The sequence below is a fragment of the Dysidea avara genome, chromosome 13 (genome assembly GCF_963678975.1).
Source record: "Dysidea avara chromosome 13, odDysAvar1.4, whole genome shotgun sequence".
In the NCBI taxonomy this organism is placed as follows: domain Eukaryota; kingdom Metazoa; phylum Porifera; class Demospongiae; order Dictyoceratida; family Dysideidae; genus Dysidea; species Dysidea avara.
This window is the reverse complement of record NC_089284.1, coordinates 11393003-11420572: the sequence shown is the minus strand read 5'-3', so window position 1 is coordinate 11420572 and position 27570 is coordinate 11393003. Positions and strand designations below refer to the sequence as shown.

Here is a 27570-nt window from a genome sequence, read left to right as displayed (position 1 = left end):
TATGGAACCACCCTCAACATCAGTTAGTACAAAACAAAGAAGGTAACTTGGCAAAATCCAAAAGCAATTAAAAACATTATAATTTCTATATTTCTATATCACATAGTATTAAACATAATACATATAAATATGATAGAAACTATTATTCTTACTTAAATGCATGTGTACGTGATGTATACAGCATACTTAAACGGAAGTGGAATTATTGCTTTTAGGGAGTGTAGTTTCAATAGTGAATCTATATATGTTATGAAGCTTTGCAGTAGCTCTTGAAATGACGTGTTTAACATCCTTAAACTGAATGGGAAATATCAGGTTCACCCAATTGATTAATCCAGTCATTATGAAGGACGTAGATATCAATCCAGGACTCGAGTACTCACGATACTGCATTTGTAACTTACTACAAGCAGGATTTTCTCCATGTTGTTGGCATAAATAATAAGCGTATAAATTTTCTGAAGCAGGGTTTGCATATTCAATGGAAGTAGTTATTTGTGTGGCAAGTACTGCACTAAACACAACAAAATAACTAAGCAGTATCAATATCTTGACTTCTGGAGTAGAAATAGTACATACAAAACACTGCTTCCTGGTGATTGTTCGGTTAAAGAAACCATTTTTCTGTAACAAATATCAGAGCATATCATAATGCTATAAAGATATCTTTACAAGTAATTATATTATTAACAAATACAAATAACAATCCAGCTAAATATTCAAAAACAGCTACGTATGACCTTGGACTGAAAAATCAAAGGTGACAGTCTAGAAATGGCTACATGCAATGATGTTATTTGGTGTGGCCTTCAGAACACCTGGATTTAAAAAAAATTGCTGTCAACACCCTTAAGCCTTTTTATTCAGTGACTGTTGGATAACAATAGCATAAAAATATTGCATTATACATTATTAGATATATTTAATAGTTATACCATGGCTGTAAGGGATTTTGCTGATATATGCACCCAAAGCACAAGGACTGCAGGCCCGAGGGCTGCAGGCCCGAGGGCTGCAGGTGTATATATCAGCAAAATCCCAAACAGCCGTGGTATAAGTGATATATGTATATATATCACTCAAGGCACACTCACCTGATAGGAGAAAGAACTACAGAACACTCACCCTATTTGTTTTATACACTATAGTCTGTTCACATTCACCTGAGCCCTCGTTTCTTGTTAATAATTCTTGTTACAAGGGCCAGCTGCTCAAACATTTAGTAGCACTGTGAAGCCCTTCAAATGCCGGAACTGTTTATCAAAAAAGTGCTTTGATACGGGCAAGAACAAGTGAGTTATGAGGCTTTAAAAATATCCCATACATTTAGTATGGACGATTCATGAAGCTTCAAAGTTCAAAAAATGGGTCAACTTTTTGTGTGTGAAAAGGTACCTTTTCGCAAATCCGGTCACATATTATAGTACAGATTTATTTACCTGAAGCAAAGTCCACAACACCATTGCAATCAGGTTCACTCCAATTGTCAGAAGAATTACAAGTGGTAAACACATAGTATAGAATATCAAAGAATTAGTTGCAGGGAGGCACAGCAATGGTGGCAGACTAAATATGTTATACTCATTGTTGCTAAACCAAATAACTCCAGGACCAAGAGCACTTAAGAACACGCTTACTAAAACTTCACTGAAATGTAGAATCTTCACTTTCCTTTTGTCTTTGAAAATGAGAGACATCAATGGAAATTTCAAATTGAAATAAATATGAAATACATGTAAAATCCATAAGAATGCCATCAACAGCACAACAAAATGTAGTAATACTCCTGCGAGGGACGTAAGACATTAGATAATGAAATAGTCTTAAAGAAAAACAATAATCCAGAGAGTCTTACCTGATATCCAACAAAAAGCAGATGGGTTATTAAATGTTTCAGTTACAACTTCACTGGTACAGTATAAATCCTTCTTAGTATCAATGTGTGATATCAGAATAAGTATTCCTATGAATATAACACTATAATTATGACTGTACTATTGTACAGAAGTAAGGAAATTTGACGAACCATTTTTATATACAGCACAAATTTGCTTCACTGTAAAAAGCATGCCCCACACCTATATATAACCATGACACGTTTTTTGTGATGGTTCAGTTAGTCAAAAGTGCATAATATACTAGGGCCCAAACAAACTTGGACCGTCAGGGTTCGAACATTTATTAACTAAATAAAGTTCATGAATCTTTTGAACTTTTGGTCCTGTATACAAATTACAGCACATTAAATGCATGTCTCACAAGTTTGCAACACACAGTTGTACCAACTCAGCACTTTTACTGAGAAATTTGAAATTGAATACCACAAGTAAAGATACTCATGGACGTCATGGTTACCAGGATTTTACTACTGCTATACAGTTGAGACCAGTGGCTGGCACAACATGGAAACCTTCACTTAAGTTCGTTTGGGCCCTAGTGCATACATGGAGGGAGTCTTAGGATACAGGCTATATGGAATAGCATTACTAGCAATGTTTTACAAATGCTTCACTTAGTTGGGTTGGCTCATCTGGTTGCAGCTCCACAGCAAGTCCCTGCTACCCAGGATCTTGCTTCCTTGTGCTGCATATAGAGTTTCAAGTCTCCACATATTGGATCACAGACTGGTATTTAAAATTATACATCTGAACTTGCCAGCTGTATTTCTGAACATAAATTGTTTAAAACATGCAAAAAATTGGAAGGAAATCTGGTGAAGTATTCATCATATGTGACCCAGTCTGACAAAACCGGGCTTATCGCCTATTTAAAAGTATCGAGAAATGCTGGTTTTAAGTATTTAGTGTGTTGTAGCTCGCCAATGGTTGAAGCTATATGTACCAAATTTTCACACGTTTTATACCAATTCCTTACCTTACAGAGCATCCACTGTGCAAGTAGCCAACAACTAAGTTTCCTGCCATTTTAGATAGTTTTTAAACCGAGGTTGACTGTACCAGGCGAGCTGCAAATTGGGTGGGAGGCGGGGGCCCTGGAAGGCGGGCAAGATGGTGTTCAAAAATTGAACAGGAAGGCCAAGGGATGAATTAGGCCAAGTTTTGAGCCAATGAGGTCTCACAACTAGCTAAAATGAAAGGAAGCTCACAGCTTAGGTACTTATTCAACACCACAGAGCTGTACAGCCACACACAGTCATTCCCAGGCTGACCAGAGTTCCATGAAGGCCCCACACCACACGTACGGATCGCCACGGGGCTTGGGAAAAGCAGCCAGCAAAACCAGACCACTCAAGTCTAGCTGATTTTAAATGTGGAATTAGATAGTTTATTCATGTAGCTGTGTGTCCTGGGTAAAAAATGGAATCTGCTGACATGGGCGATAAGACCGGTTTTCTCAGACTGGGTCACATATGCCAAATTTGTCAAAGTTCCACTGTGCCAAAGAAACATTATACAATTTGATGGATATTATCAGTGCACTTAAACATGCATGTCTATTTATAAAAGCAGTGCATATACTTACCTGGAACAATAGGACATAGACTTGTGTAAACAATAAAAATAGCAGGATACTGAAACCTGTAAAGTATTGATAATAAACAATAATTAGTAAAGTGTACTATATACAGTGGAACCTCTCTTATCCGGGCGGTCTGGTACCTACTACTGTCCGTATCTCAGAAATGTCCGTAACTAAGAATAACATGCTATTATGCTAAAGTGACTAACTTAAATACAAGTAATGTTGTTATTGCTATCAGTTAGTGGTATGCAGTTTAGTGGGCAGAGGGGGAAGTCACTACAGAGCAGTCATGGTCACTCCCCTGGGCTGTAAAAATGCATTATCACCTAGCAACCAAGTGGTAGTTATTAGTAGTACAATAAACAAGCCATCAAACAGGTACACAGCAACCTTTAGGCTCCCTCCTTGTGCTTTCATCTAAACCAAACTTCATTATGGTCAATAAACTACAAGCCACATGACCAATTTGGGCTGTCTGGACAATGGAGGTGCCCGGACAATGGAGGTGCCCGGACAATGGAGGTGCCCGGACAATGGAGGTGCCCGGACAATGGAGGTGCCCGGACAATGGAGGTGCCCGGACAATGGAGGTGCCCGGACAATGGAGGTGCCCGGACAATGGAGGTGCCCGGATAATAGAGGTCCGGATAAGGGAGGTTCCACTGTAGTCTATTTGTGTTCACTTTCATAAGCTGTGATAAAATTTAGTTATAAGTGAACATGTCCTCTACATGATTTTGTAGCAGCCATGTTCCCACCTATGTAAATATGATATAGTTTTACCAACTTATTTACTGGCTATATATTAGCGAAGTGTTCTCTTCAGCTGATTCTTGAACACAAGCAAACTATAGACATATCCATGGACTCACATGCTCTCTCTCCTTAGCACAGACAATGCAATAAGAAGTATTCCTCCAATAATTCCTAGTAAGCCAGCTGCAATATCAGCTCTTTTTCTAGATAACGTTTCACTTTCGTCACCCTGTGTAGCTGAATCACATAATGGCAAACATGATTTATTGCAATAAAGCTTAAATTCTTCAGGACAGACTGGTATAGTAGTTGCATTGTTTTGTTGAGTGTCAATTACGTCAAACTCGGCATCTGGTAGTATGTCACAGTTTGGTAACACATGAGGCACAAGGGACAGTGCAATTTGCCACTCAGCAGCACAAATTACATCTCTGACACGTACACATTCTTCCTTACTGGCATACTTGTAATATCCATTACTATCACAGATGGGATATACATAATCACATATCAGTGGTTTAGCAGCTTGATTGCATTCCTTTGACACAATACTGGGATAGTCATCTAGTACATTGAAAAAGTCCATTAGATCTTGTTCTGTAGTATTCCTTCTAAGCAGTGTCATTACATTCTCTATGTCTGCCCTGAGATAGGCATCACATATACCTCCCTCATAGAGACGACACGACTCATGATACATATCAAAGATATCACTATCATCCTACAGAGAACACAATATGGATCAAATAGGTATAGTACAAAACAACCACATTGTCATATCCTCAATGAATCCCATTGTATCATGTTATGAATAATGTTAATCAGAAAATGATCAGATGTGCACATGTTGAGAAACAAATGATGGTGTAACTCTATCTAATTGTTACACCATGTGTGTAGCCATACCTAGAGTTACATCTGATCATGCACTATAACATAGTTAGCTAATGGCTCAAGAATCCAATAGACTAAATGATGATTATGTATATGTGACTGGGCCTGCGAAAATTGGGCATGTGGGCACACAAAATTTGCTTTTTTCGAACTCATAACTTTTTCTGTGATTATCATATGGCAATGTAATTTTCAATACTTATTAAACATTTAGTTGGCTGTATAATACAAATGACAGAATGCAAATATTTCATCATATTACTGTGATATGACTTGTTATGCGATAGGGTGTAGTTTGTGCCCACATGCCCTATTTTCGCAGGCCCAGTCACATATAAAACATGTTGCTGGTTTGTTGCTTTTAAGTCATGGCAAATGTATTCTGAGTATACTTTGTTGTATAAATAAATAAATAATACTGATTCAATTGTGCACTGAAGAATTTAGCAGCATTTTACACAATGCTAAACTCTAGCTACAATTCATTAACCGCATGGGTACCATTTGAAAACATGCACACTATACGGTTACACCATACTCGCACTGTGATGCTGGTTGTGCCAAACTATCCAAGGATTGTGTGTGTTGAATGGCTCAAATGCTAAGGAGGATTACCTTGATTTTTAAACTTGCAGGGTAAGAAATGAACATCAACTTACAACCCGATAGCTATAGTACATACGTAAGTATACAAGTGGAATATCTCATGAAATATGTGGCATTCATTGGAAATCTATTTTATGGTCATTCTGTATGGAAGAAGTATATAGCTGTAGTTTTTTATTCCATATACTGGTATATACGTACATCATTGTTGTGAGCTTATGTAGCTATAGCTACCAGGTTGTTCATTGCTGTGCCTGCTAGCCTGTAATATCATGTAGTGAGTATGCACAGCAATCAGTACTGATACTGGCAAGTTGACACTATACTACACACTGCCTGCATGCAGATTTACTATTTAGGTTTATTGTCTGTGAAAATACGACTATGATGATGTGACTGTTGCATGTAGACATGATTATTACAAATGTAAATTGCAGATTATCAATCAACTGTATCTAATAGATACAGCTAGTACATAACACTTCTGCACATATGCATGTAAGGGCATATGGAACAGGCAGTTATAAATAGCTATTATAGTGACATGCAATTAAACACCTTTGCATATGCTGTATAGCCTTTTAAAACATTCAGCTAGCTTCCTGAATTAGTAGGACTCAGGTTCATTAAGTATTTTAACATGCAAAATATTTACCAACAGCTTGAGTTAAGAGTAGTAGCTAGGTGGCAGGCTAGAGTGTGACTGTGTGCTACATATATAGGGTGTAAGCCAATTTATTTAGTCCTCTTTTTATGGAGTGTCAATTGTAATCTTTGAGGTGCAGTAAAATCTCATTAACAGCTAGGAGGTCACTAATAGGACTATAATATTATAATATAGGTTGGTGATCTTAATAGCTAATGACTGAAGTCATGTATACAACTTGTTTGTAATTGGGACCTTTGAGAGCTACGTAGCCAGATGGTGTTATTACAGAAGGGAGCATGAGTGAGGTTTTATTCTACCACAATCAAAATCCTGTTCTTAAAAAAATAAAATTATATGCCAAGCATCTACTCTTGCAATTGGCTGACTATACCGCCCCAAGCAAAGTTCACCAGTACATGGACAACATTGTGAGATGCCATTTTTGGTAACTTCAGCAAAATAGGGGTAGTATAGTACCAGTACAATTACAACTTGCTGCAGTTTTGATAATTTAGGCCAAGCAAACCTAATTCCTTGATTTGAGTATGTTTCTGCTACATACTTTTATGGAAGTGCCACAAATTTTCGTGATGTGCACATGGCCACCTTGTTTCATAGTTACAGTTTTGAAAATCAGTGAATTTGTTTTAGCTTTTGCTTAAGGTTTTCAGCCATAAATGGTATAATGGCCCGCCTGTGTCATTTTATTATATAAATGTTTGGATTAAAGGAGAATCAAGAAATCAAATTTGCTTGGCCTTAGTAATGTAAGCTATAGTTTATACCTATAGCTAGTTGGCTCTCAGCCGCCCCACTGGCTCACAAATGCATGTAGAGCTACAGAGTTTTGAAAGGCTGGCTATAGCTAAGTCCACAACCTTGACCAAGTTCAGTGATTTTTAGTCCGGGTCCCTAACTCATATGTAGCTTCCTATATAGCTACAACCTTGCACAGTATACATAGCACAGTACAACACAACACACATTAGCTACCACAAAAGATCTCGTGTTATCCCCGCAGTCCATATACTCAATACTGCTGATGCTAGCAAAATTGCGTCCTTCACTTGATATGTTCAGACTGGCAAAGCGTATAACTGGCACCAAAATGCCTGTGGTGATAGTGCATAAAAGTAACGCTAGCATGATCCTTTGAATCGTCGTTTTTCTGTTCAAGACAATGAGATTTGTGGAATTTCTTCGAACGGTATTGTGCCTCTTTGGCGATACAGTTGAGGGTGAAACGTCATCACTTGCTTGCCGTATATGCACGTGTGGTTCCTCCAAGGGTTTCTCTATCTGCACGCTGAAGGTAACAGAATGTGAATCACTGTCAGAAACCTTCCCCGTCTCATCATTCAATATTGGGTTCAATGTGGCGGGCTTCAACTCGCAAGTAAATAGCATTGCAGCTATTACAATAATCAGAACTGCGTAGACTATCATAGTTATAGCTATCTACGCGCGATTTTATACCACCACATCGTTACATCACACAATAACATCACGTGATTTCGTCGACGAATTCAGCGGTGTACTTTGTGTGACTCAACTCGTCCTACCACTGCTCACATCCTAGGTGGCTGCCCTGTGGCTTAACACAACAAAGATACACATACCGCCACGACCAAGTACTTCATCTACTGGTCTCTATAAGCTGAAAGAAATGTTCGATTGACTATAGCCGTTATCCATCTCGAGCCATCTATCTGCAGTGCCTAACTGGTACTGAAAGCAGATAAAAATAAAACATCTGTGTTTATGCTGACCTTCAGGGTTTGCAATCTGGTTAAGCTCCCATTCCAGCAGCCCTAGTCACCACACCTTTCAGGCCAGATATTGTGTATAACTCAGCTACACCTTGCACTGAGTTGCTTTAACATTCCCTTTAGATCAGAACACAACATTCAATCTGCTAGCTATATTTATTTATTTATATCTAGCAAACGAAACAAGACTGAATATCTACAACTGCTTGCAGAGCTTGATTGCCTGCAGATATCCAACGACTATGAAACAATTGAAATTAGTGTGCTGGGTCACTATACCAACCGACCTCTATTCAGAACATCAAGAGTTTCACTGATTTCATACAACTTTCTGTTATCATCAAATCTACCATCAGCTCAAACAAGTATGTTCATGGCCCGGACCTGCTGTGAGTGGACAACTGACAGCTTAATGCCAGTAACTGTTTTTTTTTCCCTTTCAATTAGCATATATAATAATATATTTGTATACACTTACACTCCTTGTTGTGCCCATGCACACAGATTTTCTTTTTATAGTGTGATCTGACTGCATGCATGTGGTTGCATGAGACCAATTGAGGATTAATCTATTGTAGCTACCAGGGGCGGATACAGGGGGGGTCAAAGGGGGCTCTTGACTCCCCCTCCAAAAATTTTTAGTATACCAAGATCGAGATACTCTAATAGAGCAGTCACTCTAATAAAGCAGTCACAGTATTAGAACAGTGTGTAGTGAGCTATTTAAGGATTTTTATGCCAGTGCTCGAATTGTAAATTTATACGAGGGTATACTATCAAGGGCAGACCCAGGATTTTGCTAAGGGAAGGGGGGGCACACAGGTACTGGAAATCATTCCACAGTGTTCAAAGCACACTCTGCAAAATACGAAGCATGAGCTTTCTAGGGGGGTCTGGGGGCATGCTCCCCCAGGAAATTTTGGAGATTAACATTCTGAGATTGAATTTGGTGGCAATATTGACTGAAATTTGTTGATAGTTCAACACTGGAAGTATGAATGCTAATAGTATAGCTACTGAGCTAAAAAGCCAAATTATAGCTATAGTGTAAAGACCTAGACTGCTCCCCATAGAAATTTTGAAAATTAACATTCTGAGATTATAATATTTTATTTGGTGGCAATCTTGACTGAAATTTGCTGAGTTCAACACTGGAAGAAGTATGAATGCTAATAGTAGCTATATACTTAGCCACATAACAGATCTAGAATTAGTATAGTATAAGATTTGCTCAATAAAATTTTGAAAAATTAACTTTTTGAGATTGCGATTTTGAATAAATGTTTATGAAAATACAATGCAAGAAGTATGAATACTATAATAAAGTCTATAAGGAAATTTTGAAAAATTTATAACTTTTTTGAGAATGATATCGGTGGTAAGTTTGACTGCCATTCACGAGAAAGATGAATACTCTTTGCAGCATCTATACCTAAAGACGGTAACTCTTTACAACCAAGTTTATGATTTAGACAAATAAGCCAAGGTGGGAACGTTTTTTTTTATCCAGCCACATTTCCGGTTCCGACTAGGTAAATGTGTCACTGTTAGTTGGTACTTGCTCTGTATATACACTAGCATCATTAGCTATATGACTCTTCTTCTTCACTGCTTTAATTTTCTGCCTTTCGTCATCATCAGCTGATTCGTCACCAATTGCTTCCTTGGTTTATGTACTTTATCAGCTATAAATACGTGGTTGGTGAGGTGGGCAGCTATTGTCAGCTGGCTGTGACCTTTTTTTTTTTTTTGGTCTCACCTTATCAAACCAGAGACAATGTAGTGCCTCAGTTCATTTTTGACCCCCCCTTTCCATAAGTCTGGATCCGCCCTTGGTAGCTACTTGTTTCATCAAAATTAATAATGATAGTTCTCTCTCTTGCATATATACCAGCAGTCATCCCTGCTGAAAAATTACAATACACAAGTTAACTAAAATACAATACTGTTGTTGTAGTTTTTTTAACATGTACGCACACCTTGCAGTGCCCACATAGATCTTGTATGATCTTACTATGGTCGCAGACTATATGTATGTATATATACTTATATCATTTAATAATGATGGTTTACTTTCTATCCACAAAATCCAAATGTATGAAATGTCACATGCATGGAAATAACCAATGAAACTTATTATTGTTGTGGGAAGCTCAAGACTTAGATGAGAGAGGGTTCAGTTTCAACAAGATTATTTTGTACATCATTGCCATGTAGTCTCAGGTTATCCCTTCTAACTTAAGTGTTGATCAGTAACACATGGTTTCCATTATGGCATAGAAACTAAGTGAGGTCTATAGGTACTGTAGCTGGCAAGTAGCAACGGCATATAGCATAGTGGTGATCATTCACACTTGCATGGGGTTGCAGGTTCAAGTCTCCAGACTTTTGACGGGTTTTTTTGCAAGTCCAGCACACTTTTTTGTCTAATTTTTGATCATGTGACTGTTGGACGAATAGATACGCACTGCTTTATATGGAATGAATATCAGAGTTGGTATCATTGAATAACGGAATGGCTGCATGCCTTCATGCCCTAAAATATGTGCTGATCACTGTAAAGCTCTAATAATTTGTGATAACATTGTTTTTCTCTAATGATCACATCATATGATGTTACAAAATCATGGGTTTGCAAATCAGGCATATAGAGAAGTCAAACAATCTGTTATAATTATTCCGTCACTTACATACTTCAAATGATGAAACATTTAAGTTGACTTGTCAACTATATAAACTTATTCATGTCCTTTTCATGGTTCTCTCATGTCTTCCCATGATATATCACACCATTGTATTTTAAATGTTACTCAGCCCTAGCGATGGTTCCAAAATCTTACAATTATTTGAAGTAGAAGTGCATGGTGTCGGGTGGCAGATAGTGATTGGGGTGGGCTAGTTTTGGCAAGCTCCTGATCTGGTATTGTTAATGGAAAGAGATGATCTCCCTATTGTGAAAGTTAGACTGTATGCTACTGGAGGATCAAGTTACCAATGGCAGGGAGTTTTACTGTCAAGATTTTGGCCCCCTAACACACTGTTAACACAAAAGTGCTATGATCACATAATGTCTGCTCAGTTAGCAAGTAGTGCTGTGCAATATACCGGTAATACTGTTTATCGAGATAAATTATCATAACCGATTATCATACCATGACATCCTTTGATAACCGATATATTGAAATACGTACCAGTATATCGATGAATACCGGTATATCAATGAATACCAGTATAGGATTGCTTTTAACCCAGCTAGCCTTTGGTGTTTAATTACCCAATTTTTTGATGGTTTAGCAGACACACCCTAAACAAAAACTTGAGGTTCTCACATTACAACACATGCCTACTTGTACTGAACTATATATTTTTGGTTTTTGGGATGCATACTGCTTCATACTAGGCCCAAGAAATGATGCAATAATTACAACACAGCTAACTATATATCGATATGCTGCAATATTTTCCTGTTACTAATACCAATTTCAATACCGCCGAGCAATTAATCTATGTACAGATATTATAAAGTATTTCTATTAGGTATATTGCTTAATCAGTAGAGATGCCCCCTCCACTCTGAATGCCAACAACAGAACAATAATCTACAGAGCTGAGCTATTTGTACATTATACTCATCATCACTGCATACCTGTAGATGTCAAGTATTTTGGCCAAATTATAAAGATGTCATTATTTTTTAGATATTAGTTTCAAAAGCTATTAAATTGCAGGTAAAAAAGCATTTCAATACCCCTATCAGGTCCCTGCCTTCTAATAAGGAAGAGGTGGTGACAGGACATAAACGTCAAATTCTCTCTTTGAGTACATGGGAACCCATCAGTTGCACACCCATAATACAGGTCTGTTGTATAGAATGTTTATGTTGAGCTGAGATGTACCTCAGAAAGCAGCTTGGGTATTTTTGCTGCAAACTGTTGACGCGCTTTATTAATCATTTGGCTTAGGGTGTACATCCAGGTGGAACAATTATACTACAAGTAAAGATACTGTATTAACTCTGCCCAGCACACAAAGAGAATCCTGACTGTGATAAGGTACAAAAAGAGTACAGAAAGTGCACATGCAGCCTCTATAAACATATATTTCTAATGATTGGAGTCTAGATTGACTGCTCAACTGAGACTTCCTGTTTAACTCAATGACATCAAGTTATCAGTGATGAGATTCACAGCTTACAAAATACAGATATTCCTATTTTAAAATTTTTATTTTGTAATTGAATGAGTACACACATGTACTACAACAAGGCCAGTTTTACAGCAAGATATTTATTAAATTGCACATTGTAAGTATATACATGAGAAGGTTTTGTACATTAAACATCAAGAGATGATATATGGTGTTGTGCCTCTTCCACGTATAACTGCATCTGTGCATGCATTGTACTGGTATGCAAGAGAACTAAGAATGATGGACACCAACCTGTACAATACCTGTAGATACAGATTTCAATGGAGCAACTGTTGAATTATTGATGGAGTGTTCCTGTTGGTCTAAAATGATCCATGGAAATTCCTGCAATAAATGATACACCTTGTATACTCAGAAATCTAAACATTTTAGTAGAGCGGCTAAGCAACAAATTTTGATGAAATCGTTCACTTTGTGATAAAAGCACCAAATTTTCTGTGGAAGTTGAATAAGGTATACTAAATCATATGAGATACGGTGCCATGTCAAAATCATTGCCTTAGGGCATGTTTTGAAACTTTTAAACTAGGTCATAAGCCCATTTATAGCTGGTCAGGAAACCATACAAATGCATTTAAAATCTTCATTTTTGCTTTAATACCATACCTGTTTCACGGCCCATACAAAAGTCTCAATAGTAGCAGTGAAATTTATCCCGTATTTCACTGGTAGCAGTGAAAAAGTTGTAATTGCAATTTCATTGGCTAGAATTTATGTTAACAATGTAGCGCCAATTAGTGTTGACGCGTGTTAGGTGAGTACATAGTGACAAATTGCGTACATGGCAACGCTAATGCACAGCATGCGTATGTGCAGCGAGTATGGTATTAACTGGGAATAGCATGGGTAGCAGTGAAATTTGGGATAAATACCACTCTTGTTGTATTGGAAATGGGGATAAATTTCATGAAAGCGAAGCCGAGTGAAATTTCACTGTATTGGAAATTTCACTGTATTGGAAATTTACCATTTCCAATACAACAAGAGTGGTATTTATCCCAAATTTCACTGCTACCCATGCTATTACTAGTACAAATAGCATGAATGTATCTCAAATTTACAGGTGTGATCAGAAAATCTTCCAAAATGTGTCAAAATAACTTGTTTTTAAACACTTTAGTGAAGCCAGTATTAAAAAGTACAGGTACAATCCAATAGAAATAATGTTTGCACATCTATGGCTTCATGAACCATGACTCTCCGTGCTTCTTGACATGGCAAGCTAATGACCTGGATGGGCATCTCAGCTTTTGTATATGACCATCCCTTGCTTATCTATTCAGATGCAAAGTTTCAGTATATTTACTATTGAGCCAGCTCAGAGCACTTTTATGGCTTTCCCAATACGTTTTCTATTGATTTCACTTTTCAGGTTCTTTGAGCATGATATGATTGGTAATTTTAATGGCACCATATATGAAATAGTAAGAATTAAGCAAATGTTGTACCAAGTTTGGTGCTTTTATCAAAAAGTGAATGATTTTTTTGCTTAGCTGCTCTACTATTTCATAAACTATATCCACATCATTACAAACTGTGACATATAATGGGTTGTGTTGGCACTACAAGTTATAAAAACAGTGTTTAAGATGTATATAGGTCTCAAACAATTTGTGCTATAGTCTAACAAAGTAAGCTACATTGTTAGCTGAAAAGAAGTTTGTGAGGCCATACTTCTTGAGCTTCATGCAGCAAGCAACATTGTGCTAGTTAGAAATGCATGATCTGAGTGTTCTTGCATGTCATGCATGCACAATGAACCAGTACCAACAGTGATAAGAAACACACACACATAGCCATGAATAACTTGCTGTAAATACTTTTTGGTAAAGTATACAGTTTCACTAGCTGTCATGCAATGCTTTGGTCAAGTGTATAGTCAATACTCAAAGTATAATTCCAGCAAATTAAACACAATATAGATATAGTAGACCCTAAGTTATCCAACCCTCGTTTATCAGTACCCTTGTTCATCCAATATTGGAAATGACTGTTTTATCAGAGTATTTTGAGTACAGGTGTATGTTCTATTAGAGTATTTCAACATAGCTCTTTGCTTTGTATATAAATCTGAACAATTCACTTATCTGAACACTTTTGCCTGAGATACATTAATATTTGGATAATTGAGGAGTATTCAAATATTTGTGAGTCCCAGAAGTCTCTTATTACACACTCTTCCCCTTACTTGCTCACTATGAGTGTACTCCATATTGGCAGCAGACGATAGTTTTGTCACAGCCTGAACCATAAAAGTGCACCCTACAGAAAGTTGAAGACATAAACAGTATCAGTACAAAAAAATAAGTAGTTCTGCAATTCCTAGCCATCATGATCTCTAATCCAGACCCTTTGGGATTAGAGAGTCATCACCTTACCTATTTCATGAAAATGACAATTAATATTTTTATATGTAAAGTACTTTGTACACCCCACCCCTGACAATGGATTGTACAGACGGTTAAGGCAGGTACTATAGTACATTTTCAAATCTAATCAGTTGACCTCTTTACAAGTTGACTTGCTACATAGCTGAACTCCCTACAGGATGGCTTGTAACCTAGCTGAACTTTCTGCTGACATAGTTGAACTCTCTACAGGACATTTTCTTGTAGCTGAATTCTCTACAGAGTGATTTGCAATGTAACTGAATTGTCTACAGGTGATTTGTAATGTAGCTGAACTCTCTACAGGATGAGCTGTTTGTAGCTGACCTCTCTATAGGGTGACTTGTTACATAGCTGAAATCTTTACAGGGCAACTTGTAATGTAACTGACTTCTATATAGGATGCCTTGTTAAATAGCTGAACTCTGACTTGTAAACCTATGGCTGAACTCGGTGACTTTCTTGTAGCTGAATTCTTTACACGGTGACTTGTAAAGTAACTGCCCTTTATACAGGGTGACTTGAAATATTAACTAGACACTCTACAGGGTGATTTGTTTGTAGTTAAACTCTCTACAGGAAACTTGTAATGTAGCTGAAATCTCTACAGGGTGAATTTCTCAAAACTGAAACCTCTACAGGGTGACTTGTAACATAACTGAACTGTCTACAGAGTGACTTGCAATGTAGCTGAACTCCTTACAGGGTGACTTGTTACATAGCTGGACTCTAGCTGCAGCTATAGAGAGACTTGTAGTGTAGCTAAGCTCTCTACAGTATAGCTGAACCTTATACAGGGTGAACTTTTATGTAGCTGAACTTTCTACATTACACAGCTGAGCGTTGTAGAAGAGTGACTTATTACGTAGCTGACTGCTCTAATAGGGTGACTGTACTATTAGAGTATCTCAATCACGCATTTGCTACATGTAGTTGTATCTTGTTTTATAACTCAGTAGTTTTACATCTGTTTGTCCAAACCACTGAAAGGCTTTTCTACCATAATTAAACGATCCATTTTTTATTATTAAAACTCAATCATGTAATTGTTACACACTGTTGGCTTTCGCACTGAATCTTCATGGTCCTTACCTTGATTTCTTTAAACCACAAAAGGTTTGAGGCTCGATAGTTAACCTATCCACATACTGATTTTCATCTTCTTCCCATAAATGGTTTACCCTGTAGGTGTGACTGTGACAACACAATGGTGTTATTTTTCATGTAATAATCATTAATAACTCCATGACTATTTATTGCATTCAAGCCAAGTAGTACCAAGATTCACCTTCATAGTTTGTGTGCAAAATTTCAGGCAATCGGATAGAAAATCCCTACATTTTATGGCAGTTTCTGTAAGTGTGTGAAAGAAAAAAATGATGGGGAAATTAAGCCAATTTTTGAAGGATCATATCTTGGAAAGCTTGAAACAATTTTGCTCAAATTTAGTATGTGAAGGTGGAGTGAATTTCCCATAGAAAAAATCATTTTGTAAAGGCAGCACAGAGCTATGCATGCATGAAATACCCACGGTGTGAAAGCTTCTTGGGCCACACAACACACTACCATGTGTTATTGTAGTTATAGTACTGCAGAATAATGTATAGTGTAATTGAATAAAATATTGTATAGACTCATGTAAACCAGTTAATATCAATACTAAGTATACTTTACCTTCTGGTAGAGGTTTTAGCAACGTATTACAAACACTGATCTTTAACAAGAAGCTTCTAAAATGAGATTCTAATTCAAGCAAATATTTGTCATCTTCCCTATCAATATAACAATGAACAATATAAAACCATATGTCATCAATGCTTACAGGTTTGCACCAGAACTATTCTGAACGCTAAAGTTGAAAGCTTCAACAGTCCAATGTTCCTTAAGATACATAAGCAAAATTATTTTACTTACTGAAAACAGCTGTGATTCTCACCTTGTCAATTACAGCCAATACTACCCTTTGTATTTCATTCTAAACATTTCCACATTTTTAATAATATTTGTTTCACCAGTGTGATTATATAAGTGTATGTGTTGAAGTTCACCTTTTCTATCATCGGTGATAGACTATTTAAGACCTGCTTGATGTACTGATTTAGTTTAGGATGACGACACACCTAAATATTAACAGGAAAATTTACTACCATCACGACGCATAAAGCAAAAGTATATGTGGTACAGGACTGGTGATGTCAAAATATCCAATTGTATATCTGAGCTACTTTACCATCATGAATATAGAGATATATGACTAGTGTTTCACCGAAACAGTAAAATACTGTACTGTTCTATTAGAGTCTTGATTTTCCATGTATGCTTAACCAGTACTGAAGTAGCTTAGCAACCAATACTGAAGTTGCAATTCAATAACCAACACACAATTATACCAGTGAAATTCTACTCATTACAGCACAATATAAGCCGTGAGTGATCATTATATAGACTGACACACCACATTTAGATAGCACCAATTGTTATTAGAACATTCCAAAACAGCCAACGTTAGCTGATACATATTGTTCCTACTGTTAAAATGACTGTTCATCTAGGGCAATTATTGAAAGGAGTTGTACGTTCTATTAGAATAAGAGCTTAAAGTAGATTACCACTGATAAAGGTATTTCAAGTACAGAGAGTAAATGACTTACTCTTCTGTATAACCATATACACAGATTTCCACTTTCAAGCTAACAAGTATTGGAGGCATTAGACACCAACAAGAGAAACATCATGATGTTAAAGAGCATAATATTGTCACTCAAAACAATTAACATTAGTCACAAGCACTTCAGTGACGTGATCTTTCTCTAAACTTGTTGAATACAACCTTCAGTGCTGCAGGTTTACTGTGAGGCATATAGTAAAACTTCAAAGTTAGGAGGTTGGTAAGTCTTGAATGTACTGACTACTCTATTAGAGTGTTCTATTATTAGAGTATGCATACAAAATCTCTGGTAGGACACCAGGGCCGTACTAGTGCTGGGCGATATAGATTTTTCTTATGTCATGTCATGGCAAAATTTATTCACGATATGAATATTAGTGTTGTTTTAGTTCTAAGGAACTAGAACTAAATCTAGTTTTAGTACAGCAATTTAATTCTAGTTCTAGTACTCTAGAGCTAAACTAAAATTCTTTCAAGTTTTGGTTCAAAAACTAGAACTAAACCAAAACCTTTAAAACTTTTAGTTCAAGAACTAGAACTAACTAAAAGGTTTCTCAAGCAATCCTACATAAAAGGGTATTGTACACTATAACCACTTTACACTTTTCTTTGAAGATGGTGATGCCTGCAAATGCCTGCAAATGCTACCATAAACATTGTCAGAGGAGGTTGGACATGCACATGTGAGTGCATACATTTTATATTGAAAGTTTAACCAAGCATTCACGAAGGTTTTCACAAGTACCATTCGAGAGTGCACTTCAAGTTTAGTCTATTCCGCCGGTCAACCCCATTCAACCCCACTACTCCAGGCACGTAAATTGCTCTTGAAATCTACAGGATCACGTGTGTAAGCATTCGCTGGGTGGAATCCATGTGTAATACTATAGGGACGCCCTATGTACATGTATTTAAACACAATGATTGTCAAAGAAAGCAATGTGCATGCTAACAAAGCCTCTCAGAGTATTGAAAAAGAAGAGAGCTAGTTTGGCCTTACAGAGAATCGAAAAGAGAATTAGAAACTCGCACACCCACCTTGCAATAAGAATTCGCTGTTCATCTTAAGAAGCACAAGGTAACATGTAGTGGGGATATTTCTTCTATCACTTACTCCTCGTCATATATTAGAATTATGCAATAAACAAATAAATTTCAGAAGTGCTTGTATTGTGTCCAACCTCCTCTGAAACATTGCTATTCAGCCCTATTTAGGTTATTTAAGCTCAGTTCTATTAGAGCTTTTGTTCATTTGTGCACAATGGTAAGTGGAAATAGTGCTGAACATCAAAACACCAAATCTAAAGTTTCTGGAAGTCTAGGGGGTGCTACCAAGGTTAGTATATGTGAAGATATCTAACACTAAAACTAACACTAACTAAAATGAAACTAATATTAACTAAATTACAGAAATATGGGGTACCAGAACTAATACTAACTAAAACTGTGGTGGAATTGGGGTACTAGAACTAGAACTAACTAAAACTATGGCAGAATTGGGGTACTAGAACTAGAACTAAACTAAAATGAATTTGCTGTACTAAAACAACACTAATGAATATATGTAATAGTTATACCATGGCTGCGAGGGATTTTGCTGATATATACACCCAAAGCCCGAGGGCCGCAGGCCCGAGGGCTGCGGGTGTATATGTCAGCAAAATCCCAAGCAGCCATGGTACAAGTGATATATATCACTTGGGGCGCACTCACCTAATAGGTGAAAGAACTAACGAGAACTCATCCCATTTGTTTTATACAGTAGCATCTGAAGATCGATTGTGGTTTTAATAGAAAACGTTGTCCATACGTTAAAACGTCATTAATACGTTACTATGCTTCAACACTCAATGTTAGAAAACTTGCGATTGTGGGATGGAGTTTATATTGTTATCATTTTTGTACTAAGTTAAGCCAACTAACTTCGCTATTGGGACAGTAAGTAAGTTATTATAGTACTTAGAACTGTAAGTTACTAACCTATTTCAACGTAGCAGTAGTAGCTTTGCTGTTCCGTGGTCTGTTCAAAGGCTGATACGCGGTGGGTAGAAATACGCATCCACAATCGCCCAAACAATTATTTTGTGCCTTTAGTAACAACCAACTACTTTATCTTAGCCTATGTACTAAGCTTAGCAACCTCTACAAAAACGAATCCCACAATACAAAGCTCTATGTCGCTCAATATAACGAGTCAAAGCGCATCGATTCTTTGAACTGGCTGGGTATCAAAGTCATTGGCAAACCGCTTTCCCATGATATTGCCCGGGCAATATGCGAGTTAAACACCGAGCGGCGCCTTTGAACGCCCACGCCAAAGTGGTATATGTTACGATATATACCAAATTTTATCTTTAATGTTTATTTTCTTATTTTTCAGGTATTTTTCAAGTATGTACTACTACACTGTACACAAAACACAGGAATAAGATCATTTATTAGCTAATACATCATATGCACTTATACAGCTAGTTAAATGAAAATAATATTAAAAGAAATGTTGATTTGCATACTGGCAAGTTACAATAGTTAGCTAGTCTTCCGGTTCACCTACAACTTAATCTGTGATACCTTCATTATCTTGATCTATTATAATATTTAAATTAGAGATTATCGGTGTACAAAAACTACATGTGCAAAGCACATGCAAGCTAGGATGGTCTGCCTCATGCAGAGAATTTTTTTTTTTTTAAAAACAGATATTTTCAAATGGTATCTGGAGGCTTGCATACACAGTCTCTTTCTTTTTAAATAGCTTAGACCAAGCAATGTAATTAGAGCAATGTTATATATTCTACTGACTGTTCTATTAGAGTATCGCACTGACTGCTCTATTAGAGTATTTTTATCTTTTTATAGCTGAAAGTTAATCACAGTTGCTCTCTGAACTACTACTCTCCTCACTGTACTACTGCTTCCTACATGTCCCACCGCTGCACACAGATCTAATAAGACAGTTCCTTCAAAATACGCAACAGTATGTCACACCCTTGACGCGGGCGAGACGAGGGTGCAGTAGGAGTAATTGCGAAACTGGAGATGCCATCTTACAAGTTCACGTTGTACTGCTTATATCACGTGAGCTATATCGCGATATAATTTTGTATCACAATATATAAAATTATGTCGTGATATGTTGTATGTCGGCTATATCGCCCAGCACTAGGCCATACTAGGTCCACTTCAAGATACACCATGCATGTACTTGAATGGTAACTCATAAAGAACTAATGAAAAATTGTCTTAATTTTGGTGAACAATATTATCCTTGTGTTACCATGGTACTTGGAAATAATTAACACAAAGTCTTGTCCTAGAGATATTGTTCTTGATCACATCGTACAATGAAGTTACAGATTAGGCACTTTAAATTTACAGTGATCAAGGAGTCAAACTAGTTGAATCATCAGCTACATGAAAATAGCATGATATTTAGCAATATTGTGATACTTTTCAAACCAGACATGAACCCACAGCCAGCTGCAGGGGAAGACAATTGGTTTCCTGAAAATTTTTTTCATTAGAATGTGTGTGTGCATGTACGCATGTGTGTGTACCTATCTGCAGGTGTAAGCGAGCTCCCTGTTTAACTCACTACCTTTTATTTCTATGATCACTAATTTTCCTCATTTTTTCTTGTACTTGTTCTTTACTTTTCTTGCAACATAATTATGACTGGAGAACCTGTGCATACTAAAGAAATGGCACTAGACATACCGTATAACGGTTTATTGTAACATCTGAAATTTCCCACGAAATTAAAAGATAGCAGCAGAAAATTTAGCAAATAAATGGCAACGCTAAAATTTAAATATTGCTTTTAATTATGATAGGGGCTGGGAGAAAGATTTAATAGAGAATTGAACCTTGCTAGTAGGTCTGCAGGCTACATCGCAATCATTTTTAGTTCAAGCCATTAGTTAGTTCAGATCATGTGCACCTTTCCTAATCCGTACTTCTTGTTTTGACTCACATTAACTTTTCACAGCTTAGTTTATCCCTGGCTTTAGCTGGGCAAAAACGAATCTTTCTAGAGTGCTTAGTGATGAAGGTGTGACCTTAGACTAAATCACGCGATGACGTTATCGCGGTGCCAAAATTCTAGCGAATTAAATTTTAGCGAATGACCCCAAACGCTAAATTAATTCCTTGCTATAAAACTCGCTATATGGTAATCATAATTAGTTTTACAACTGAACATACACCTTCATCCAATTACACAGCACTATAAATAAAGAACAGAAGAAGTACCTCTGCAATCAATCCAGTCACTATGGAAAATACAGGTAATCCTCGTTGTACATGTAAGAGTCAAGCCATTTTGTACTATTACTAACTAACACTTTGCACCGCCAGTAAAAAGAAACAGAACACAAAGGAGGACAAAGGTAAGTCCATGATGCATACATTGTATGTACTGCAGTATGCCAAAAGGCACCGTCAGGCTCTAGTGAAAAAAAATTGTACCTGTAGCCTTAGCTACTATTGAGTTACGCTGGTCCGAAAGCATCAGTCAGTTAGTCAATTAGTTGGCGAGCTCCACTGAATATAAATAAAAATTGAAAGCATTTTGGATCACACTGAAGGCACTTTTGGGCTTACCTAACCAAGGTGCCATGAAGGTATTGTGAAGTTGGTTTCTGGTCAATATAGTTTTTGTGGAAAAGTGCAAACCTATGATTCCTTATATACAGTACTATTGCCTATATGATACAATACAGAAAGAATTTGCAGCTAGCATGCATATATGACAGGGTCTCCAGCCAAATACAACTACAGGCCAAAGTTTGCAAGCCCACACACACACGCACGCACGCACGCACACACACACACGCACGCACGCACGCACACACACGCACGCACACACACACACGCACGCACACACACGCACCTGGACAGGTATGTTGTACTTTCTTGCTTGTTCAAACAACAGTGGTGAATAAATTCCCCTGATATACAAAATGTAGTGAAAGGCTACCTCCAGAAACTCGCTTAGTAGGTTAGCAACAGCTGAAACAATTGAACAATTGTATAAAAGTATTTAAGTGGTGAAGTGCATATCATGCTAACCTTCAGATGTATCAATTTGGTAAGGAGCTTCGTGCTCAAATGCGCTCGCTTCCATGTGCATATAGGGTATTGATCAAGACTGCACGAAACTTGACTGGTTGCATTGGTCAAAACACAATCCCACAATTAAAAGTTTTACTAGGTACAGAACAGCATTAAGTCCAAACGAAAATGGGTGTCATCAGTTTTTCACTGAAGGTGTTCGTAGCGATATTCCTCGTTGCGTTAATTGCTATAGGGATACATAGCTGGCTCCTCTCCAAGTCTTATGTTTTCAACCATAAAGTCATTGCCTCGATGACGAACAAGGCGATTGCCACTGCTAAATCAGGTGAGTCTTGTGCGAGGTCTTGTGTTTGTTGTTTTCTCGTGCCAGGTAAATGAATATCTAGCTGGCGCTTTTTTCTTTTGGTGTGGGGGCGGAAAATTTTCTACGCCCCCACACTTAGATAAGCTAGTCGCCTCTCAACCATAGATATTAGAGCCTCCGTAGGTTGTCTCAACTAAGTATTTATTTTGAGCAGTTCAAACTCCTGAGTCAATATCAGGGAGCTTATCGTGCAGGCAGATCTACTGAGCAGATTCTCATGGACTCAATATCACTTAGATGCTGGTCAAGTTTGTATGCACTGTTTTTCTGGATCTCAGAAAGGCATTTGATTCACTAGATCATGTTATACTCTTGAAGCTGCTATGTGCCTTAGGTGTTCATGACATTGAACTGACCTGGTTCACCAATTACCTTTCCCATCATATATAGCATGTCTGTCATAAGGATATGATGTCATCTTGGTCTCCTGTAAAGGGTGGAATTCTACAGGACAGTGCACTTGGCCCATTTCTATTTCTTGTATACCTTAATGAGATGCCCTCGCTAGTCACACATAGTAGATTACTACAATTTCCTGATGACACTAATACTACATTGATATGTTCCAGTGTAAATCATGACGTTGTGAAAGGAAGATTGTGCTCTGACCTACGGAGAATCCAGGCATGGATTGCATCAAGCTTAATGTCAATAAGTCTAGTGTCATGTGGTTTGCTCGAAAACGTGCATCTAGTGTAGTTCCTCCTACAATCCTAGTAGATGATCACCAGCTTAAGGATAAAGTGGATAAACAAAAATGTTTAAGAATTATTTTTAAGAATTATTTTTGACATACATTTACAATGAGGTTACGTAGTGTGTGTAGTACTGTGTCATACTACTTATTAGCCTCCACCAGAAATCTTTATCATTTGATATTCTTAAGATGTTGGTTGAATCACTAGTTTTTCTAAGATTAACTATACTTTACCCATAGTTATCATAGACGTTGCAAGGACTGCTTTACTAACCTGAAAACTTGTCATCTCTCCTCCACCAAAACCTTTTTCCGTTCATCTGCCACTTTTTGGTGGAATTCTGTCACTGATGCCACACGTGTTACTTGCAATTATGTTGAATTTATATGTGTAGTACAGTGGATCCTTAGTTATCTGACTTTGTTCTTATAGTTAGCCAAAAGTGTTCAGATAAGTGAATTTGTTTGGATAACTGAAGCCCATTGATTTATATAATACAGAGCTTCGTTGAAATACTCTAATAGAACAGTCATTTACTCTAATAGAATGCACACTGATGACAAAATACTCTAATAGAACAGTCACATTTGGCGTTCGGATAATCGAGGTGTTCAGATAACTGAGGTTCAGATAAGTGAGGATCCACTGTACAGATTTTTATATTATTGTATGTGTCACATGGTTGTCTAGTGGTTGTGTTTTGTTGTGTGTGCTGTGGTAGGGAAGAAAGGTTTTTGCCGACTATCATGAGAAATCAATCAAAAGAAAGAAAAAAACAGTCTCAGTATGAACAGTTTCGGTACGAGACTGGTTGGGTATGCTGCCAGACTATCAGCATAACTGAACCAACTTTGTACTTGCTTTCCCTTTCTTTGTCCCTTGCCTTTGTATTAGTCTGATTTCCAAGCTTCTGGTTTAAAAGTGTACCTCAAGAATGTTCTAGTTTAACCGCACTTCACCACTGCTACCTTATCAAGAGTTCGTAGTACAAAGATAGGAACTCTTGCCTTTATGTAGTAGACCTATTCTCCTGGGTGGAACTTATCAATGAGAGATTATAAGTGCCCCTCTGAACCAGTCTGGTGAAATGCCTATACCTTTTTTGTCCGAGAGATCACCAGAAACTGGCAAGTGATAGTTGTTATTTTAATAACTACACAAGATTTTACAAGAGGCGACTAAAAAGTTTAGGCATTTCACCAGATCCTTTCATAGGGGACGCTTATATTCTCTTATTGATTAGTGCCACCCTGGAGAATAGGTCTGCAAGGAAGGACGATACCTTTATGCATGCACTAGCTGTGTATGCCAAATTTTTCTCCACAGAGGGTAATTCAACTCATCGCAGGATATTTGAGCTGGTTGCCGATGAATTAACTGCTACTTATCACAAGCGCATTTTGCCAGTTCAACACAGGGAGTGGATCTTTATCAACTGTGGAGGCTGGATGGGAGCTTTCTATTTACTGCACGCCTCTTTGACCGAGTATGTCCTATTCTTTGGAACAGCTATTCATACCTCTGGAAACTCTGGTGAGTTTTGTACATTATCAATAGGGATGGGCAGTATTGCACTTTGAAGAACAGTACGGTATTAGGAAAAATTAACTCGGTATTACTAAATATCTTTTTATATTTTACACTCTTAAAAACATTAGTAAGCTACTTACACCCACATTGTCCTAGTAGTAAAAGTTAAAGGAACTAATGAAATGACAATAAGGTTTGAAGTATCCCAAAAAATGTTGTGAATACTTAGGTCTTGTCTGCAGTGTAAACGTGGCTCAACTTCATGTATGGCCACCACTAAACCACAAAAATTTTTACTACATTAAATTTGGTATTTGGTATTTTTCTTTATTGACTACTAATACCTCCCAACCCTATTTTAAGACAGCAACATTTTTTGCAAATGATGTTCCATAAATTGTGAAAAATTGTTAGTAACAAAACTTTCCATTCAGCACCACACTGATTCATGATTCCTCCTCAATTATGGGGTATTGATCATCCATTAATTGTTTTATTAATATTATGAGAGGTGAGTATTTATTGCCTATCTTGTATAGTGCACCAAGGAAGGACTCTGAAATATACCTATATAGTAGACCTTCAGTTATCCGACCCTAGGTTATCCGTACCAGTATTATGGCTTTGATAATACCATGATACAGTGGACCCTCACCCCAATGTGCCTCAGAGAATGGTAAAAGTGTTCTGAGATAAGTGAATTGTTCAGATGACTGAAGCCCATACATTTATTAAATACTCTAATAGAAAGTACACTTTTACTCAAAATACTCTAATAGAACAGTCATTTCCAATTTCTGATAAACGGACTACATAACTTATAACTACAAAGATTATCCCAGCTTGCATACACGAGGTCATGTGCTCAAGTCAAGTGCAGTAAGAGCATGGTCGACCACTTCAAGGATAACTTTGTGAGAACTGTGTCTGAGGACTAACAGTGGCCAAGGTATTGTTTGGATTTTTATCTTCATTACTATTATCATCAAAAACAAGTAAAACCAGTTTATACTGTAATCTACCACTAACTGAACCGTTTTAATTACTGCCCATTTCATATTTTCATATCTAGTCTTAAATATGTTGATATCTCCGAATGTCTTGTCAAAATCTTAAGACATCTATCAGAGCAAATTGTACAATTTGTTGATTGTTTTGTAGATTTTATAGCAAAAAATGTCCATTTTAGGTATAATTTCATAAAAACGTAACTCCTCCCACAGATAATTACTTACATTTCATTGATACTACAATAGGTGAGGCAAAATTTCCTTCAGAGTAGATTTTGCAATATATTTTAGGAAAGGAAGCAGAAGTGAAATACACATAAATAGCACATTCCTGCAACTAGTGTAAATTTGAATTTTTGATCACACATGTACAATCATCGTTGTAGTGCAGCCTTCAAGCATTCACTTCTATAATCATGGTATTCTTTTGTGTTACTTTATCTTGACATAATGGTTGACTTGCTATACAGGTAGATATTGGATGAACATTAGTGATACTATCATAGAAGGAACATTTCGACAGTGGGAAGAAGGCTCAGTTAAGAGCGTGATGCATTTACCAGGTAGATATCTTATTATATTAGTGTATATATTGTGTATGCAATGGGACCAACAGGTTCTGTATTTTCTTCTAGTAAGAGTATAGTTGTTGTTTTTATTAGGAGTGCCTTAGTAGAGATTGTAAATTAATAGTGTTGCAGAACAAGTCGGTTTGGGATTACACCCAATTAGTGTTTGCATGCATGTAGCTTGACTTGCACATTTTGTAATTAATTCCTAGAGTAGATAAGTATCAAACATTGTGTTGAAGTGTACTACCCTACTGTTCTTCTATATTCTATTTCTACCCATATTGTGTGATCTAGAGTAAAAAGAGTTATTTGAAAAGTACAGACAGAGAAAAAGTTGGTGGCTGTATGCTATTGTGTTACTCTGATCCACAGGTACTACAGTGTTACACAGTTGGGGTGAAGTCACTGGCGTAGAGTGGACACCTGGCACGTGGATGGTAGAGTATGGCAAAGGGTTTGTCCCCTCCACCCTTGGGTTTGCACTCTCCGACACCATATTTGGCACACTGGATTGCTACACTCTGTACAAAACTATTAGAATATACACCATAGCTTTGTATTATGGACTGTTTTAGACACCATAGTGAAGCTTTGTATACAGACACATGAAGTACTTCTCATTCAACAGTGACAACATATAGCACAAGATGACATGCATGAACATCTGTACTTTAATTCAAGGTTCATGATTTCTGCAAAAGTCAACATAACGTTATGGTACTTAAGTGAAATATCACTAATAAATCAACTTTTTACCAACATCCGACATCATCATGTCAGTACCAATACTTGTACACCTCTGACTAAATTTACAATGAAAAATGACTACTTTGCATCTTTATGTAAAAAATTGCTGCAGACTGGTAATTTTATGTAGCGCCAAAAATCTATTACAATCA

At 37.1% G+C, this 27570-nt stretch overlaps 3 protein-coding genes across 3 annotated transcripts; 1 reads left to right on the top strand and 2 right to left on the bottom strand.

Annotated features, from left to right (window-relative positions):
* On the bottom strand, nucleotides 1-7811 carry LOC136243413 (uncharacterized). Its single transcript, XM_066034922.1, has 6 exons — nucleotides 7382-7811; nucleotides 4356-4960; nucleotides 3484-3539; nucleotides 1856-1963; nucleotides 1440-1786; nucleotides 1-624 (listed from the first exon to the last, which is right to left on the bottom strand). Exons 1-6 carry the CDS (start codon nucleotides 7793-7795, stop codon nucleotides 187-189), a joined length of 1968 nt encoding a protein of 655 aa, XP_065890994.1. The 5' UTR covers nucleotides 7796-7811; the 3' UTR covers nucleotides 1-186.
* A 4536-nt stretch (nucleotides 7812-12347) lies between these two features.
* On the bottom strand, nucleotides 12348-22650 carry LOC136243417 (mitotic spindle assembly checkpoint protein MAD2B-like). Its single transcript, XM_066034926.1, has 9 exons — nucleotides 22492-22650; nucleotides 22313-22431; nucleotides 16802-16873; nucleotides 16690-16728; nucleotides 16576-16634; nucleotides 16428-16525; nucleotides 14555-14628; nucleotides 12598-12690; nucleotides 12348-12544 (listed from the first exon to the last, which is right to left on the bottom strand). The coding sequence occupies exons 1-9, from the start codon at nucleotides 22550-22552 to the stop codon at nucleotides 12491-12493; spliced, it is 669 nt and encodes a 222-aa protein (XP_065890998.1). The 5' UTR covers nucleotides 22553-22650; the 3' UTR covers nucleotides 12348-12490.
* On the top strand, nucleotides 22613-27296 carry LOC136243419 (sigma non-opioid intracellular receptor 1-like). Its single transcript, XM_066034929.1, has 4 exons — nucleotides 22613-22822; nucleotides 24886-25092; nucleotides 26570-26662; nucleotides 27044-27296. Exons 1-4 carry the CDS (start codon nucleotides 22663-22665, stop codon nucleotides 27244-27246), a joined length of 663 nt encoding a protein of 220 aa, XP_065891001.1. The 5' UTR covers nucleotides 22613-22662; the 3' UTR covers nucleotides 27247-27296.
* The last annotated feature ends 274 nt before the right edge of the window (nucleotides 27297-27570 follow it).